This window comes from Rhinolophus sinicus, chromosome 2, assembly GCF_057876585.1.
Source record: "Rhinolophus sinicus isolate RSI-liver-muscle chromosome 2, RSI-T2T, whole genome shotgun sequence".
NCBI lineage: Eukaryota > Metazoa > Chordata > Mammalia > Chiroptera > Rhinolophidae > Rhinolophus > Rhinolophus sinicus.
Genome location: NC_142502.1, coordinates 62,463,719 through 62,482,664, shown reverse-complemented (window position 1 = coordinate 62,482,664; position 18,946 = coordinate 62,463,719). Strand labels below are relative to the sequence as shown.

At 38.1% G+C, this 18,946-nt stretch overlaps 1 protein-coding gene across 2 annotated transcripts in view; it reads right to left on the bottom strand.

Annotated features, from left to right (window-relative positions):
- Positions 1-4,655: 4,655 nt before the first annotated feature.
- The window catches only part of RNGTT (RNA guanylyltransferase and 5'-phosphatase), a 241,250-nt gene continuing 226,959 nt past the window's right edge, over positions 4,656-18,946 (bottom strand). For both annotated transcript variants that reach the window (XM_019743290.3, XM_019743291.3), the window contains 2 exons: positions 8,777-8,900; positions 4,656-7,263 (listed from right to left, as the gene is read on the bottom strand). In XM_019743290.3, the coding sequence (XP_019598849.2) occupies positions 7,100-7,263; positions 8,777-8,900 (288 nt within the window). In that variant the 3' untranslated portion in view covers positions 4,656-7,099. The remainder of the gene's footprint in view (positions 7,264-8,776; positions 8,901-18,946) is intronic.

The window sequence follows — 18,946 nt, the reverse complement described above, 5'->3', positions numbered from 1 at the left end:
GTCGGTGGTATGCATTTAGGATTTAATTCTGAATGATGTGGAAGGCACTGGAAGGTTTTGAGTAGTTGAGTGACATGTTCTAAAAAATATTACAGACGCTGTGTGGAGAATAGCTGGGGGCGGAGGGTGAGGAGGAAGGAGTGAAAACTGGAATACCATTTTGGAGGCTATTACAATATTCTAGGCAAGAGATGGGATGCGACATGTTGGAGAGGTTGAGAAGTTGTCAAATGCAGTTTGTAATTTGAAGGTAGTGTTGAAGGCATTTGCTGATGGATTGGATGTGAAGCGTCAGAGGAAGAAAAGAATCAAGTATGATTCTGAAGCAATTATAGAAACGCAATTGCCATTAAGCTCTATAAGAAAATGGTGGGAAGAGAAGGAAGTTTATAGGAGGAAAGTTCAGTTTTTAATCTATTAAGTTTGAGGTGACTATTAGATATCCAAGTAAAGATGTCAAGTTGTCAGTTGGCTATTTGAGTCTAGAATTCACAAGAAATATCCAGGCTAGAAATAAATTTGGAAATTGTTTGTGTTGATATCAGTGTTCAAAGATTAGGAGGGATCTACAACGTGTAGAGGTTGAGAAGGTGAAGAGGGCTCAGCAAGGGAGTCCAGTAGGTAGAAGGAAAGAAAACGAAGGACTATAATGGCCTGGAAGCCAAGTGCAAAAAGGATTCAACAAGGAGAGTAGTTTGTGATTTGTTTTATAATAATAAGGTGTGTGTGTGTGGAGTGGGGGGGCGAGTTAGTGTATAAATAAACAAAAACTGCTACAGATTGATCATTGTTGAAACTTGGTAGATGGGAGTTTATATTACCATTTCCCTTACTTTTGTGTGTTTTGAAATTTCCTATTAAAAGTAAAAATAAAAAAAAACCCAAAACAAAACATTGGGAGTGAGAAACTGTGTCAAATGCTGAGGTGCTGACAGGTCAATTAGGGGAGTGGACTTGACCCTGGAAAGGGCCTTGGTGGTAGTGACGAGAGAAGCTTCAGTAGAGAGGAGAGCCTGTTCGCCTGTTAGGCAGGGGGTTAGCGAGAGAATAGGAGAAAAGGATGTGGAGTAAACACGTGCAATCACCTCCTTCTAGCAATTTAGTAGGAAAGGAGAACAGAGAGATGGGTCAGCCGCTAGGAGGAGATCAAGGAGCCAAGGGTGGTTGGTTGATTTGTTAAAGATGGAGTGATTATAGCCGTATTTCCTACCACTGTCCTTCACACAAGCTCTAGACAAACCCTCCAAAATACTCTTCCTCACTTCTTCTGTCTGCACCTTCTCTACCCCATCCACCTCACCCATCCACCAAGGCCTAGGTCACTTCCCATCTCCTGCACCATCCCAATTGTATGTGATGTCGCCAGGTGTATAGTTTCTACCTACATGTAGAATTTTCAAGAAACTTTTATAGTAAGAGTTTTGGTCGTGGTGTGCTTCAGCTGGGGTCTCGGCAGCCCTCATCTTCAATGTGTAGCAGAGCACACTGTGTGTTTATATCGTAGATCAAAACTCCACAACGTGCCCCTGACAGCTTTCAGAGGGAGGCAAAACTTCTACAGAAACTATCAAGCTTCTTATTCCTTTAGATCCTGGAACAACAGCCCTCTACAGCAGCAACCAGAACAATATCTTTCACTTGTCTTTCCCACTCTACAGACACGGCCAGAAGCACCAATTCACGCTAAGAGATCACGAACTGGTATGTATTTTTAAAAGTAACTGAAAAGCCTCAGCAGTTATCAAAGGACTTCTCTTTGAAAACATCAGAAATTGGGTGGGAGTAGGTGGGTAGGGAGAAGGAGTCTTCTAGTTTCAGAAGTGGAAAGCTCAGTAAAAGTGCACTGAAAAACAAGACATGATTAAAAACACTACTTCCCTCGCACCTCCCTCAGAGTGTATCACGGCAAGGAGCCCGGGTCATGCACTTAAGATTCTTCCTGCTGACAAGTTTCCCTCAGAAGCACTCGTTTTCAGTGCAAAAGGCAAGAACAGACAAGATGCTTCTAATCAGGATTAAATACAAGATGCACCAGAGATGGCCTCTGAAGAAACTCTTAAGAAGTAAGAGATGTTATCAGTGTTTCTATTATGCTGAAGCTAGAGTGACAAAACATTATGCTCACATCTGGCCGAACTGAGGGAGAAAATAGCAAATACATGTTGAGTCTCGACCACAGGTACAAAGAGACATTTGAACCTCCTGCCCTAATTACTGCCGAGTGCCCGCTGTGGGTCACAAAGATGACAGTTCCTCAGCTTGTGGAGCCCCTTTACAGTGGCAGATCTAAGACGCTGTCAATGGCAGGAAGACCTCCTGGATTCTGAGATGAAGGGAGGTTGGCGGGTTCTGGCAGAAGCAGTAGCATGAGCAAAGGTTCCTGGGTATAGAGCGTGGAGTTCTGGGAATAGCACGGAGTCACATGGCTGCATCACAGGACAGGTATGAGACCCACACCTGGACATACAGACTGAAGCCTGCTCATGGGGCCCTCAGATGCCATGGGCCAGGGAGCACTTACTGGGCAGGAGTAACAGGAGCCAGGTTTGCAGTTTTGAAGGATCATTCTGGCGGGAGTGATCTAAAGGAAAAACAGACTGTGTGCTGGTGAAAACTGGTGACTCTGTGAGTCTGATTTGTTGTCCAAGCCAAATTGTTTTTCTGTGTTGTATTTGGCCATGCTTAATTTTCACCTCAAACAGCTGAAGGATTCGTTCTATTTGGTTGTTTTTAAACATTCAGGTCATTTTGTTTTTTCACCTGTATCACAAGAGCACAATATAATCAAGTTTTGTGAGGTAATTTTGCAATGGTCAACTCTGGCTACGGAAATGACCTGTAGCTGGGGAGCCAGGGGCTGCTTCCTTCCTGAAGGTCTTCTTACCTGCTCCCCACTTACAAGCTCCTTGTCTGGAATTTCACCTATGCAATGATTCCCAACGCTGGTCCAGGAAAGTGTTTACCAGTTTGTGGTGAAATGTAGAAGCAAAGGACAGTGTAGCAAGTCTTTCATAAAACAAAATTTGTTCTTTGCAAAGGCGTGTCCTTTCTTCTAAATTATGTCCTCTTTCCTTTGTGGGCATTAAGATTCCCTTTATTTCATTAAATGATGGCAACAGAATTTTGTGTAAATGCCCTTCTATAGCAGTACAGCTGCCAACCCCCGACCCGGGCACTGATTTGGCAATGTGAAGTCCTCTGAGAAACCGGGGCCCCTGCTTGGAGTGCCCTCCACCACCGCCTTGCTCTGTCTCGCTCATCATGCAGTCATCACCCCGATACCTGAGTCCGGTCAAGGCAGGGGCACATCTGGGTTACTAAGGCTGACAGTGACCTGCCAAAGCCTCAGGGTAGAGAGCTGACTACCAACGCTCAGGAAAATGTGGGCCCGGTGTGTAATTTTGTCATTTGTTTCATCCTATGACATCTTTGGAATTTAGCATCTTAAAGAAAATATTAAACTTCTTTCCATGGCCTCTGCGTCACTCACATTTAACTATTGTTAAATAAGTAGTTAAACAAGGTCCTAAAAATGTACTTCCCTGCTCCAAACTTGATCTCCCGTTTTTGCAGAGAGGTGTTTGAAGCCTACCACCACCTGTTAGCACGAAAGAAACAAGTTAAATAGTCTGGGAGCCTGGCGTGGAAGCAGTCGTCCACGCAAGGCCTGTAACAAGAGTACTTACTGTACAATTAATTAGTCAGAAAACCAACGGCAGCTCACAACTTACTAGCTATGTTACCTTGGGTTACTTAACTCTCTGAATCCCAGGTTCCTCAACTACAAAACGAGGTTAATGACAGTACCTGCCTGCATAGAGTCGTTGTGTTTAGGACAATCTTGGTGCTTCGTGAATAATCAATAATCAATAAAACTGCTATTATTGTGAATATAGGGTATTTAAAAAGCACTGCCTTTTACACAAGAATTATGTTAGACCTGAAAAGGTTCTTTTTGATCATCTGGCCCAATCTTGGGATTTTATAGATGGGGGAGGGGAGAGATGAGTTCTAGAGAGAACAGAACCAATGAGAGGCAGAGCCTACCTAGAATTTGGTGTCTGGATCTAGCGCAGGGTTCTCTCCCCTACATTGGTTTTCTCCACCTAGAAGTATTTGGTTCTTGACTTTCTAGGTTTTTTTGACCAGAAAGAACTATACAAGTAGTTCAAAATGGTGGTATCATTTAAGCATTTAAAAATGCACAGTGAACTACAAAAATGCATAGTGAACAAAAAAATTGGTAGGACATTACTTCATCATTTCAGAATATTTGTTGCTGAGTATTCTAAAAGAATTAAATGCATTAAGAATAATGTCACAATATCTATCCAAGATGCTAAGATGAGGTGGATGAACAGAAGTACTATAAATATCATATAAAGATGTGCTTTACCCCCTACCCCCCACATTCCAAAAGGTATAAACTATATCCCTTGTGTCAATCAAATTTCTTGGTTTCTCAGGAAGAAAAATAGAGGATTTTCCAAGTCTGTATGATCATCTCTAGAATGTAAAACAAGCAGATAGATTACGTTGGGTATGGCTGATACCAGTAGGCTCTGATGCCAGCAATAGAAGGGACATAAAAGCATCAGTTAGATAAAGGGACACAGAGACAGTATCACAAATACAACCAAGTAGATACAACTTCCTGTTATTTTAAATCAGTAGTTTTATTACAATACACACTGACACACAATTAGAGAAGGAATGTCCTGACATTTTCTGAGCATTTCACGGAAAGCAAATATAACCATCCAGACAGTCGAGTCGTCCACATCCTTTTCAAACACAATGCAAAAGCTTTTATATGTGATAACTCAGAAAAGTTGTCTTATTCTTGCCAACAAAACATCAGTGTCAAAAACCAGTTATTGTGAAGTGGGCTGAGAAGGGAAGTGTTTCCTTCCTGATATTCCAAATCCTGCCTCTAGATTTTCCCCTCCCCCGACTTTCTAGATGACTTTTTATGATACTGCAGATGGTAGTGTGTTCAGGGACTAAATGCAGTCTACTTATAAGGCCAACTATTATACTTCACTATATCTGAAAGGAAAAGAAAAATTAACTGCTGGAAAATGCACACAGGTATGGAGAAAATATCTGGGTGTATTAAAAATGAGATGATCTTTTCACATAACTCATTTAAAAGGTTACAATTACCATAAACATTTTAACTCCATTAAAGATCACTGGCAAAAGCTTGCTCTTATACCCACAAGAGCCCTGCATTTACACAGACTCAGGAGAAAGCAACATACTGTATGAAAAGAGGAACTAATCCAGGTGAAGTAGACGTCAGAGTTGCATAGGCTTTTTTTAGATCCACTTTGTACAAGAGACTGTGGAACTTTAACAAATTTCCATCTTTCTGCAGCCATTGTGGTGGTCATGTGTTTTATTCCCTTTAGCACCCAAATGCACAAAAACACTCTAGGAAAGAAACACTAAAATGGCGTTTTGGATAAATTCACTATACATTACAGAACTTGGGGACAACAAAGGAAAAAGGCCAAGCATGACTCTAGTATTTCGTATAGAAAAGCACTGCAAGAGAAAAGTTTGTTTAAAAACATTAAAACTCAGGTGAATATAAATACATTTTTGGTTAACCTGTGCTATAACATATAGAAATCCTGTCAGATATTCAGTCTACTAGGTAAGTCGTTTAGATTTTCATGTCTGACTACGTTAGTAGAAGAATATACACTGTTGCATATACTCACGTATATATGCATAGACATATATAAAATTCAGATCATGAAAATTTGTTTTAAATACACATACTTAAAACTTGTACCTCTAAAAATAAATACATTAGCCTCTTAATCGGCTAATTCTCAGATTCCTTCACAAACCAATCAGAACACAATTTCTCAACAATGGCAGATGACCAATTAGCTGCTCTTTAAATCCATTATCTATCAGTAAACGTTTTAAAATTCAGACATACAACAGAAATAGCATTCCCAGAAAAAACTATAGATAGAATTCTGGCTTTGAAAATAAATGTCTTGGCTTTCTTGATGTTTAGTTCCTACAGATGTCTACTCTTTGCCTCTCAATTTAGGTAGCAGTGGGAGAGCCTTTCCCAGTGGCAGCATTCTATTCCATTGACATTACCTCCTAATCAAAGGGTCAGCTGGCATTTCCTTTGCCGTTTTGTTCGAGGGAACTAACACAGCATTGCTTGTGTTTGATGTCACTCCCATAATCACAGTGAATTGTGTGTTTTAATGTAATTTACAAGGTACTGATACCACTGAGGTAAAGCAGTCGTCCTGGCATTAAAAACAACAACAACAAGAAGTTTCCCAGGAAACAGTATGTAAGGGCCCTGGTGGTGGACATCTAAGTTCTGGGAAGTAGCTCAAAACCACCGCCACCATGGGCACACTGGAGATCTGATATTATAGTTCAAACAACAGACGCAGATGAAAATACTCAATATATTTCCGTTAGAAAGGACGTAATTCACAAAAATGGAGCTTTACTCTTTTACTTTTACATTTCAAAAAAAAACCTTCTTAAAATGATAAAGCCAGACCAAGTTGTCTAATATAGTACAATACTTAACAACCTTGTCATTTGTTTTTGAATATAAGAATCTCAGAAATGTAGGAAATCCATGATGAACGACAACAAGAATGTTTAATGCCACTGTCTAAATGTTTTAAAAGGAAATTTTAACATAGCTGAAATACAATTTCTAAAAAATACAGTGTTCTATGCGCTCTCAGTTCCAGATTGCTAACTTTATAAATTAAAAGTAGATGGTATCCATATATAAACAAGGCCTCTTTTTCATTGATTTCAATCTTGTTTAAACCTTTGGATATTTCAATCTTCAGATTCCACAAGGTAAGGCTGAGTTTATCAGATATAAATAAAATGTTTAAGTCCATGATGTACTGTAGCACGAAGGAAACAAATGCATCAAATATGTACAGGCTGGCTACAATACTTTTCTTCAAAAAAAAAATTCAAATGTGTATCAACATCAAGCCACATTCTGTTTTGAATTTCTCTGGCTGCAAATGGGGCAACAGCATTTTTGTTCTCACTCATCTTTCAATCCTAAAGTCAGAGGCTGGTCTTAGGTCAAAGGGCGCGGTCTTTTGGGAGGCGGTGGAGGCATGAGCTCCGTGTCAGGGTCCAGATGATGCTTTCGTTTCTGTCCTTGAGAAGCTGCCGCACATCTGTCGATGAACTCAAATAGCATCTCCTTGGTGACAGGGTTGGAGATGCTGTTGCACACAGCTGTGGACAAAGGAAGACACGTGTCTCACGCGAGGGTTAATTAAGGCAGCTGACTCACCACAGGGAGATGAGAAAGGGGAAAGGTTTTCATCTCAATATGCTAAACACTTCCATTTCACCGGCTTGGATGACAAGCTTCAGATTAAACTATTCTCCTCCCTCTCCGCCCCCCAAATGAGTATTTTTCTAGCGGCTACTCTTTACTGTGCGATCAATTTTAAACCAAAACCAAGTACTTGGGTTATAAGCATGTATTCACTATGGTTTCTATCCCTCCCGAACAGTTTTTATAGGATTCTAATCGAGCACAGTGCATCCATCACACTTTAGTCCATATTTCACCAAAACTTCTACAAATAATTTGTGCTCCAGTCCCTCAGTCTTTCTCTCAGGAAGCAGTCCACACTGAGAAGCATATAACACAATACCAGCCACCATTCCCACTGAATAGGGAGATTTCACTGGAGGGGGTAGATAATATTATTTTCTTCTAATAACTTGTTTCAAGTAAGGTATAATAAAATTACTAACAAATAAAGCTTATTTTCTTACGTGATCAAAATTTAGTGCCAGTCCTTTTAATTTTACCTATTTGGTTTTGGGGGAAAAAGAAACTGGCTTAATTATTTCTATTTTCGAAATTAACTCATCTTGTCTGAACATAGATGGTAGTTACAACAGAACCTTTAAATGTACAATAGTAATAACTTTTAAGCTGCAAACCAAACTGGCAATTTCTGTATTTTCTCATAAGCTTATCAGATAATCATCATCATTACCAACTAAGTACTCTAAAGGTACACTTTCTACTAACCTTTAATTTTCCTTTATATCTGTTTTTCTCAACTCCACTAAAAATGCAATCCAGAGCAACAACTGCTACTAGGAGTAGTTTACCCTATAAACGTGATTAATTTGTGTTGTTCCCCATGAAAGAAACTTACTATTCTGAATTCCCAAAGTACTCATATTGTACCCAAAGGATAGCACAGCAGGTTTTAGGGGTTTTTTTTCTTCTTCTTCTTCTTCTTTTTTTTTTTTTTTTTTTTGGGGGGGGGGGCGGGTTTAACGGCTTTCATTTACTTTGTTCTCCCTTGTTTGTAAAGCTATTTTAGGAGCTGGAAATTAAATTTTCCCCTGCTAATTTTGTCTTTTACCATCTGGCAAACAATGGTTGTTATAGTTTTGAATAGATCTGAAATTATCATGGCTTTTGTTGTTGTTCAACAAATTCAACTTGCAGACAGCCCATTGTCCTGCCCTTTAAACTTCTCTCCCCAGCACATGGGCACAAGCCCACAGGTCTGTCTACAAAGGAGAACCTACAAATCGATTGGAGCCAACCAGGGTACGGACCTGCCAGAACCCTCATCCCAGCAAGCAAGGATGGGGGTCCACATGACTGCATGCCCCATCAGGCTGAACAACTAACACAGCACATTTTGGTTCTCACACCTTACCACCTTCTTCTTTTTTTTTAATGTACCAAGCATTGGTAGGTTGTCATACTCACCCATGGCAGTGTTGTAGGCATTAGGAAAACTTTTGTCTGTTCTCTGTCTCATGAAGACCCAGCTGTTGTTCTCAAATTTGCATTCTATAATTTTGTTGTCATACTGTTTTAGCTCTTTTGTCACCTGTTTTAAAAGAGAATTGAGGAAAATATTTAAATCATTTGAAAGGCTTTTTGCTTCTACTATGTGACAGACGCATTAGGAAATGACAAAAACACCTCAGGAACTCTTCATGCAGATCTCTTTGTCATCTGAGGTGTCTAATCAAGCCTAAGGGTATGGTATGCAGTACCTTGTACACACGCTCATTAATCCGACATTTTATAAATAGTCATGAAAACGGCTGTCAATATATAGCAATTAAAAAAAGCTAAGCAGAAACCAGCCCCTTCTGGGCCAAAGGCAAATATGTTACCATAGGGACCAATGCCTTCAATACCGTCTGTGTCCCTATGACTTAGAAATCGAGTCTGCTTCTTCTGTTTCATCAACTTGCCAAAAGGTCTCACCATCTAAATTCCTATGTCAAAACCTAAGAAATGCCCTTTACTAGTTAACAGAAAAAGTTACATATAAAAGTAACATCAGAATAAAATTCAGGCAATGTGCATCCTAAGTGCCTTGCTTTGGAAGCAGTGATGATTAACCAAAGAGCTAATCTTTAGGCTATTTATCCTTTCCACCTCCAAACTAGTATAAATTTAGGGAAGAAGCTACTTTTGATTTAGTTGGTAGGTTTTTTTAGGCTACTTCACCTCAGATGATTAAATATGTATTACAACTTACTCTATCAAAGCTAACAAGTATCCATGGTAACTATAAAACCTTTTAAAAGATATTTTATCAGTCTGTGAGAATGGTTTTCATAAATAGGAACCTAAGCTTATCTTTGCAGTTTTCAAATCAAATGCCAGTCATGGTAATATTTTAATTCTGTCCTCATCTTTCACAGCTAACAACTTCTCCTCACAATATGGTAGATTGCAATCATTTAACTTCATTAGCATTATTTGAAATGCTCTTATTTTTCTACCCACATATTCACTACCACCTAGGAATATGAAGGGAAGCAAATTTTAAAAGATGCTTTCAATTCACAGATTAGGCAGTACATGTCTTCACAAAAACTTTCAAATTGTATTATTTCTTTTCCCTTAATGAGTTATTACACTTAATTGGACAATTTGCATTTTCAACATATACTACAGGTCCAATACATTTGGTGGCTCTGGAACCAGACCTGCCAAAAAAAGTGATGTTCCACTTAGCAAACTTGCTAAATTTACTCTCAGAGATTCATTATTCTAGTCTCAACTCCTCCTCCTTTCTTTCTAGGGATCCACCTCCTTTTATTTTGATACGTTATCTATGTTCATGTATTAGGCAACTCTCAGTTAGGTAACCACATTTATATTAAACCAAATGTAGGGCCTAAACAGAGGTAAGTGTCTAAACCTTTCAATCTCCGTTTTCTAATTTATAAAATGGACAAAGAAGTTCCTAATATTGAGACACTGGAAGAACCATAAATGAAAGTACCTGGCACATACTAGCCAACTGGTGAAATTTTAATTGAATATAAAATTGGGAAATGAAACATTGCTTATTAAAAAAAAAAAAAAAACTTTACAAGTAAATTCACTAAAGAAACCAGGATGGCATGGGAAGGCAGACTTTGAAAACAGCTGTCAAGAAAATTATGTCACGTGCATTTTACAAGAATGGCTTGCTATCAACATGTGCAGTCTGTACTTTTACTGACTAGCAATTGTAGTAAGTCTTTGTCGTATAGCTTATCATTCTTGTGTTCCTAGTTTCAGAATTGCTATAAATTATGTGTTGCTCAATCTGACTACAGCAATTAAGCACTATTATTAAGTATCTGTGTATCTACTTGGGCATGCATTAATAATCCAGAAAACAAAGCTTTCCAGAAAATGCATGCACCTGCCACTATACTAACCTAAACTTATTTCTATGTTCAAGAACAGTACATTGTTCTTCATTGCTCACACCAGTTTTACTCCCAAGATAGACATACTGCAAGGTATTCATTTGGTTAGGTGGTAAAACATATCTACATAACTCATAAAAAGAATACCTTCAATACGTGCACAAATTAAGACAGTTTTCACTAATGGTTAGATCAAGAAAATGATTGGCATACAGAGGAGGAGTTTAATTTTGGTAATAAATTCTAATTTGTCACTATGACAATAATCACCCTCTGCCAATTACATATTACTATCTCCTAAAACGGAGCCCCACTAGGCCTTCAATAATAAACTCTGTTATCCTAGTTTGAGTTAATAAGAGCTTGAAAGTAATAAAAAAAAACATTTATAAATCGGGATTTCATACTTGTATGCATAATTACATTGAATTAATGAGATTTTACTGTTTGTTTTTTTTAAAGAGCAATATATAGTGTATTTTATATTGAAAAAATTTTTTTCATGTGTGCATCTTATGGAGTACCATACTTTTTATACTATTTAAGTCTACCAATAATCTGGGATTAAGAGACAGTCAGATGAAACCAGATCTAATAACTTTGGAGATTTTAAATTAGGAGCTCAATGACAATCCCTGGAATGAAGGACCCAAAACAAAGTCAGGTAGAATCACAACTGCTCCACTCTGCACTGTCTTTACAGAATACTCTTTGTAAGCTAGGTGCTGGGAGCAGTACCAAGTCACAAAAGGCAAGCCATCAGTGTTGACTAAACGGACTTGCAGAGCATGTGAAGATGTGTTTCTATTTCTAGTGGTGGGACAGAAGCCTCTAAAACTTACTGCGCTTGCTCCTTGAGGGCTGTTTTGCTATCAAGAGCTCATCTTTCTTTTAGAGAAACTGCACAAAGGCTTGGAATGATGGGCAGGGGGATTTCTCTGAACTAAATTGCTCTGGAGACACTTTCAAATAACAAACATACTTAGAACGAGGAAGCCACCAGAGAGTTGTTGTTTTATAACTTTCAATTTTGAAACAATTTTAGATTTACAGAAAAATTATAAAGATAGTAATGAGGTTTCCGGTATTTCAGCCAGCCAACTCCCCTCATGTTAACATTTTACATATCATGGTACATTTATCAACCCTAAGAAATTAACATTAGTACAACATAATTACCTAAACTATAGACTTTATTCAGACTTCATCAGTTTTTCCACTAATGTCTTTTCTTTATTTGTTCAAGGATTCAATCCAGGAAACGACATTGCATTTAGTTGTCATGATTCCTTACTCTTCTGATCTGTGACAGTTTCTCAGGCTTTCCCTAATACTTTTGAAGAGTACTAGTCAGATATTTTGTAGGCTGTTTCTCAATTTGGGATTTTCTAATGTGTTCTCATGATTAGACTGAGATTATGGATTTGGGGGAAGAATGAAAGAGAAGTGAAGTGCCCTTCTCAATGCATAGTATCTGGTGGTAGATGATAACAACAGGATTTATTACTGGTGATGTTTACCCTGACCACTGATGGTGTCTGCCAGGTTTCTCTACTGTAAAGCTACTATTTTTCTCCTTTCCATGCTCTATTGGATAGTTACAAGTCACTATTTCCAGCCCCACTCAAGGATAAGGGAGGTAAGCTCCACTTCCTGGCAAGACGGGTATCAAAGAACTTGTGGACATTAATTAAAACTACCACGGAAATTAATATGTTTCTTCAGAGAGATATTCTGAGGCTATACAAATATCATGCTTCTCCTTAAAGTTTTGCTCACTTATTTTGTATTTTAAAAACATACTTATTTTTTTCTTACAATAACTTTTTCAATTTTATATAAAAAATACTTACTTTCAAATTATTATCTATCACTTATATAACTTATTTTCTTAGCATCCATCTGTGAATCCTGCCTGCAGAAATCATTACTGTGGTGTTCAAATAGAATATTCTATTTTCTCCACTCCTTCTACATTTATCATCTGGACTTCTGTACAAAAAGATATGTCCCGTCGCCCTCATTTATTTATTGGCTTATCTGTATCAGTATGGACTCACGGGTATTTATTCTTTGGTTTTTAATAAAATTATTGTCATTTATTTTGTTGCTCAAATTGTTCTAGTAGTTTTCACCACTGGGAACTATCTCAGGTGGACTCCTGTGTCCTTTTAACCTGCTTCCACTTTTACTTATTTATTTTTAGCATTTACTTCCTGGCAATACAAGATACTATGCCAGGTTCATCTTGTATTTTCTCTGCTCCAGCCCTTGAGTCAGCCCTGGGGGACTTTACCAGGATTTTATAAGAACAAAATGGCTCTTCAACAGTCCAGGCTATGCTAAGAAACTGTTTGCCACCACGTGTTTTAATCAGAATTTAAAATTATTATTGAGAGAACGAGAGGGAGGGAGGGAGGGAGAGAAGGAATGAGTATGAGAGTAAGAGAGTGAGAGACAATGAAACTCTAAATATGAATATATGTTTGTACTTAGAGGTTTTCACTCCATCTTTTGTGAACTACTCTCAAGAGCTAAGCCATTTTTTCTTTTCTGAAGTTACAATTCTATTTTTTGATAATTTCAGTTCAACCTCTATATTGTAACAGAAGGTAGATTTTAAACACATATCTCACGTAAATGAACTCACACACAAAAATGTTTTTTTTTTATGTAAATAACTTCAATTTCTACTACTTAGGAAGGCAGAGAAAATAAAGCAACAAATGAATCAGAAATAAAATGGAATTATAAAAGTTTTCCTTGTGGTATCAGAAAAATATAGTTTAAATCTGAATTATTAGGTAATCTTTAAGAACTACTACATTATAGTAGGGTCACAATATATTACTTTTAGAAAGTGCATCCATCCACTGGAGGAAGTAAAACATTTGACAAGTTGCCCTTTTAAAAAATACCCCAGCTCTACCACTTACAAAAGAAACATGTTGCTCCATTAAAATCTATTTGTGTTTGTGCTTCTATAATGAAGAACTGCCATGTAAATAACACACCTTGCTTTTGCTAGGTTAGAAATACAGCAGCAGAAAGTCTTTCCCTCATAAATGGAGGGGGTCTTCAAGCCCACCAATCAGGCATTCAACTTATGAAAGTATCAAATAAAAAGAAAGTGGCCAGATATGTTATTTATCCTAATGGTAATTACAGACAAGTCACAACTTCTAGGTATGAAACTCCTGTTATATTACAGACTATTACCTTCTAATAAAATCAGTTAGTAATAGTTATTATTCAAAATACAATAAATCTTCATATAAAATAATTGGACAGATAAAACAACAAGGTTAATAGTAGTTATTAATGGATAGTGGAATTAGGAATGACTTATTTTCTTCTCTGTGTTCTGTTGTATTGTCCAAACTTCCTTCATTACACATGCTTTACTTTTTAAAGTTTTAATAATAGAAAAATTCCTAAGATAAAGTATGTTTCATAAAAAATGAAATAACATCAGGTTGGCTTATAATGTAGAGGTACAAAACAGTAAGAAGAGATAAACATTTAAAGAGAAAACAGAAAGTCTTGGAATAAGGCCCTAAGCCCACAGTTCCCAAGCTGTGCCATGAGGCACCCAGGGTACTGCAGCAAACTCACAGAGGCACTGTGTAAAATGTATTTTACATTTTTAGGAAACACAGTAGTATGTGTTGGACAGCATGCAAGCTACTAGTCAGAGGGTGTTCACAGTTTTAATGAGATTCCTTCAGATGATATTAAATTTTTGCAAAGCTGAGTTTTGGGCAATTATTGTGATAAAAACCAAGTATCACAAAAATCAGTGTGGATCAGTAAGTGATGGTGGTATACTACCTGATTCCAGGGTTTGAGAAGTTATGCATGCCTTAACATGTGCTAAATTGTTAAGACATAAACACTTACTCGGTTGATTGGATCTATCCACTGCAGAAATGGCACCTGTTAGGTACTTCTTGTGGCTTAGAGGTGCTCTATGAGGCAAAATAAACCAAGAAATTTTGACGACCTCTGCCCTAAATTCTTTTCATTCATCCTTCCCCCAATCCTAGTGTCTAAACTCACAAATAGCACTTAGTGGAAACCAACCAGAATAGTAAAAAAACTTTGCTTGAGGTGCAGAAAATAGATCGTGGTACAGAATGAAATATCTATCAAGTTAATTTCATGCACTTGATCAACTAATAAAATATGTCCTCCTCACTGATCTCCCCATTATCAGCACCGTGCTCAGTCCAGGGCAGAGCCTCAGGAAGAATGTTTACCGAATTCAGGAGAATCAGGAGCCTCAGTTTATCACCCAGTTTGCTTGTTGAAGGCTGGCTAAATAAGCTAGTACTACCTCTAGCTTTTCTCTGCCTCCTTCCTCCTTTCACCCTTTCTTTCTAACCCCACAAACAAAACAAAACGTTTTAAGGCTTAAATACTCTCAGTTTGTCATTTAAATAAGCATAACGCCACGTCTATTTCTGGGTGCTAAGCTAGAGGTGATGGCATGACTAGTTTTTGCTATCGTGGTATTACAGGCAGCATTTCTCCCTTGACAGTGAAGAACAAGGAGAAGAAAGGGAAAGACAAAGGAAGATTTTGTGCCTGCCCGTGGTCAAGCAATATCAACCATTTCTAGAATTGTATGATTCACCTTTATACAAAGAGATAGTAATAACTTATTGAGCACTTAGTATGTGCAAAGCATTATAAATTCATGATCTATGCAAATAATCTCATTCAATTTGTACCATAATCTTATGAGGTAGGAATTATATTACTGCCCTTCAACTACATTAGTGCATGGAGACTAAAGCTTAGAGTAATTCAAATATCTCAGCAAAAGTCACAGGCCTAGAAGACGAAACAGCCAAGTCTCAAATACAGGTCTCCCTGTCCAATCTCACGATGCCATTTCATATCCCACCAGCTATTACAGAGCCTGGGACTCGGTGCACAGTAAATGTAGACTGAAACAAACAAGGTTATTTTCCTACTCAGATTTTGCCTGATGTCGGGTACAGAAACTCTGTGCACATAAGCATAAAAAGCCAGTCATATGAAAACACAAAAACATTGGTCCTAAATCAGCCACAGCACTGAGCTATAGCCCCATCCTTCCTGCCTTCTGACAGACAGCGGCCAGGAGCCAGGCACAGGGTGTGGACTGGTGGTATCCGCACAGTCCCTGGCCTTGGAAATGTATAGTCCAGTAACAGTCAAGTAGATAATTACAAATTATGATAAGGGCTATGAAGAAAACAGAGTATATAATAAGGAGTAATGCAGGAAAAAAGATGCCTGGTTTTAGGTGGCGTAGTCTAACGAGATGATATTTAGGTTGAGATTTACAGGATAAGAAGCCAGCTTATGGAAAGAAGGAAGGAAGAGAGGGAGAGGGGGGTAGAGAGGGAGAAAAAGAGGAAGAGACGGAGGGAAATAAGTGGGAGGGAGTGAAGGGAGACACATACTTCAAATAGTGATTAATAGTGTGTCGTAAGGCCTGAGGTGAAAAAGATCTTAAGATTTTTGCATTTTGAAGGAACCAAAAATAAAGAAATGTTCTCTACAAGCCTTTGAAAAGGGTCTCACATAAGCCTGACTCATTCCCAAACTCTTTCTCTTATGCTATATTATACCCTTTTATTATATGAGAGAGAGAGAATCTAGCCATCTTTTAGACACCTTTATTTGAGAGCCCCATTGACTTCTCAAAACCAACATGTTCAAAACTCAGCTCTTCGTCTTCCCCCAAACCTCTTCTCTTGCTTTTTCTCTCAATAAGTGGAAACTCCATTAACCTAGTTTCTCATGACAAAAACCTTGGTGTCTGCCTGACCTCTTCCTCTTTTATTTTCCCTCACATTCAATTCATTACCAGAGACTACCAATTCTATCTCCAAAATCTACTCTGACTATGTCTGTCTGTCCCCTCTCTTACTGCCAGTGTCATCCACAGTCCAAGCCATCACTGTCTCTCAGATTGTTTCAACAGTTTCCACATCACTTATCAGTATTTGTAAACACACTTTTTGTTGGTTATCTATTTAATTATCTGTCAACCAGAATCGTTAATAATTGCTGAATCCTTACTAGGTGTTGAGTACTGTTCTAAGTGCTTTGCATGGATTAATTTATTTAATCCTCACAACAACCCTAGGAACTATCCCCATTTTTACAGACAGAGAAGCAGAAGCACAAAGGAGTTAGGTAATTTGATTAGGGTCTCAGAGCTAGGAAGCAGCAGAGAAACATATTATTAGGTTGGTGCAAAAGTAATTGTGGTTTTTGCAATTATTTTTAACCTTTAAAACTGCAATTACTTTTGCATCAACCTAATATATTAACCCTGCTAGGTTTTCTAATACAGTATCTAATTTAAGCTGTATGAGAATCCAATGAGATTTCCAAATGTGGAAACTGAGGCGCAGAGAGTTTAAGTGACTTGTGTAAGGATACAAAGCTAATTTGTTTTGGAATCACATTCAAATTCTAGGCCTTTGTGAATCAAAAACCTGTGCCTTCCCTTTCCCTAAGAATCTAGGCTCTAGGTTGTATTTAAAGAGGCAAAAGTAGACTACACTTGTGGACAATTTTACCTCTTGTATAATAAACTGTAATTTAAGTAATTATTTCCAAGGATTGCATTCCACTTGGGAGAGTCTGTGAGTGGAAGATGAGGTGATGTGTGAGAAAGGCAGAAGGGCATCACATATTGGCTTGAACCAAGCACAGTGTCTGTCAACTTTTCCTTCACTTTCCAAATGCACACCATTCTGACCTGTATCATCTCTTCTGTTTGCTATTCTGTTTGCAGCACAAAACACAAATCATAGCAAATTGCAGAATTTCTCAATCATTAAGGATTTACAATAGGTTAATTTTAAAATGGGCTGCATTTCACAGCTGCAAAGCTTTTGTCTGATTTCTAGACCAAATGAGAAGTCATTATTGGATTGAATGACCTTTCCATGGGCATGACGAGCAAAAGGAAAAGGTCATGTGACAAAGCAGGCGCTCTGCCAGGTAAGGGGAGGTAATGGCAATGGCTCACTAAATAGACTGCCAAACGATGGCACGATGTATTGCTCCCTGTTTGGTTAGTACTGAGCGTGATGAGAATTACAAACAGATCATGCATTCAGTGTATGCTTAGGATAATCAAAACAACACACAACCAGGGAAAGCTTTGCAATCTATCATTAACATGGGGAGGAGGCCAAACTGCAATATGCGTGTCTAACACTTGTTTTTCTTCCTAAATAGTTTTAAGTATGACAGACTTACCTAATGTTGCTTGTTTTTTTAAGATGTCTGTGCCACAACCAAAGCAAATAAAGTGTATCCATCAGACTGGATTTGGTAAATGGTCCACTTCTGGCAGTAACAAACACCTAACTTAAAATCGTTTTAATGATCACTAAATATCCATGCTTAACAAAGTTCACAATACACTGGATCTAATGTTTGAGGTAGGCAATTCATTAAGATGTTAATGCACAGTTCAAATGTACCTCAAGTGTCCTTTGTTTACTTTCCAAGGGCTCGCTAACAATTTGAATTCAATAATGTTCATTTTTTTTATTCCTTTAGCAACATGTCTGGTAATATGTAACTTTATCGCCTTTCTCTCACCCAAGTTTTAAACCCAACTATTCAACTATGCCCTTTTTATAGAGACCTTAAGAGAACTGTCCCCCAGATAGATCTACATGGCATGTGGCAATAAACCAAAATGCTATAATAATAGATTTCCTATTAGATCAATGCTATTATAATAAATGCTACAATGAAGATTTCCTTCCTGTTTGCCTACCATTTAGAACACCAACAAAAATGCGGAAGTTCTTTTTTGATCATCTTGTAAACACTTTACAATGACTCAGTTTGCTCTAGCAGCACTAACAGGCACGAAAGCACAAAGATCCACACACCTCTGCATGGTTAGCTGGGGTGCCCAGACCTCCTTAGTGTAGTGGCAATGCACTTGTGGGGACTAGGACCCATCTGAGCAAGCAAAGCTCCCCAGGACTCCTTTCTCACAGTCAGTACCTTGGGTCAGCGCAGACTCCCACTGAGACCTAAGGAACCACAGAAGCAGGAAACTGCCTTCTGTATATCCAACCGGCCATCCAGTCATTTTTTTTCTCTTTGCCATGCACAATGAATTCTATTTTTATATACACTTTCTCAACAACTTATTTCTTCTTCTTTGAGAAAGAAATCCTGGAGT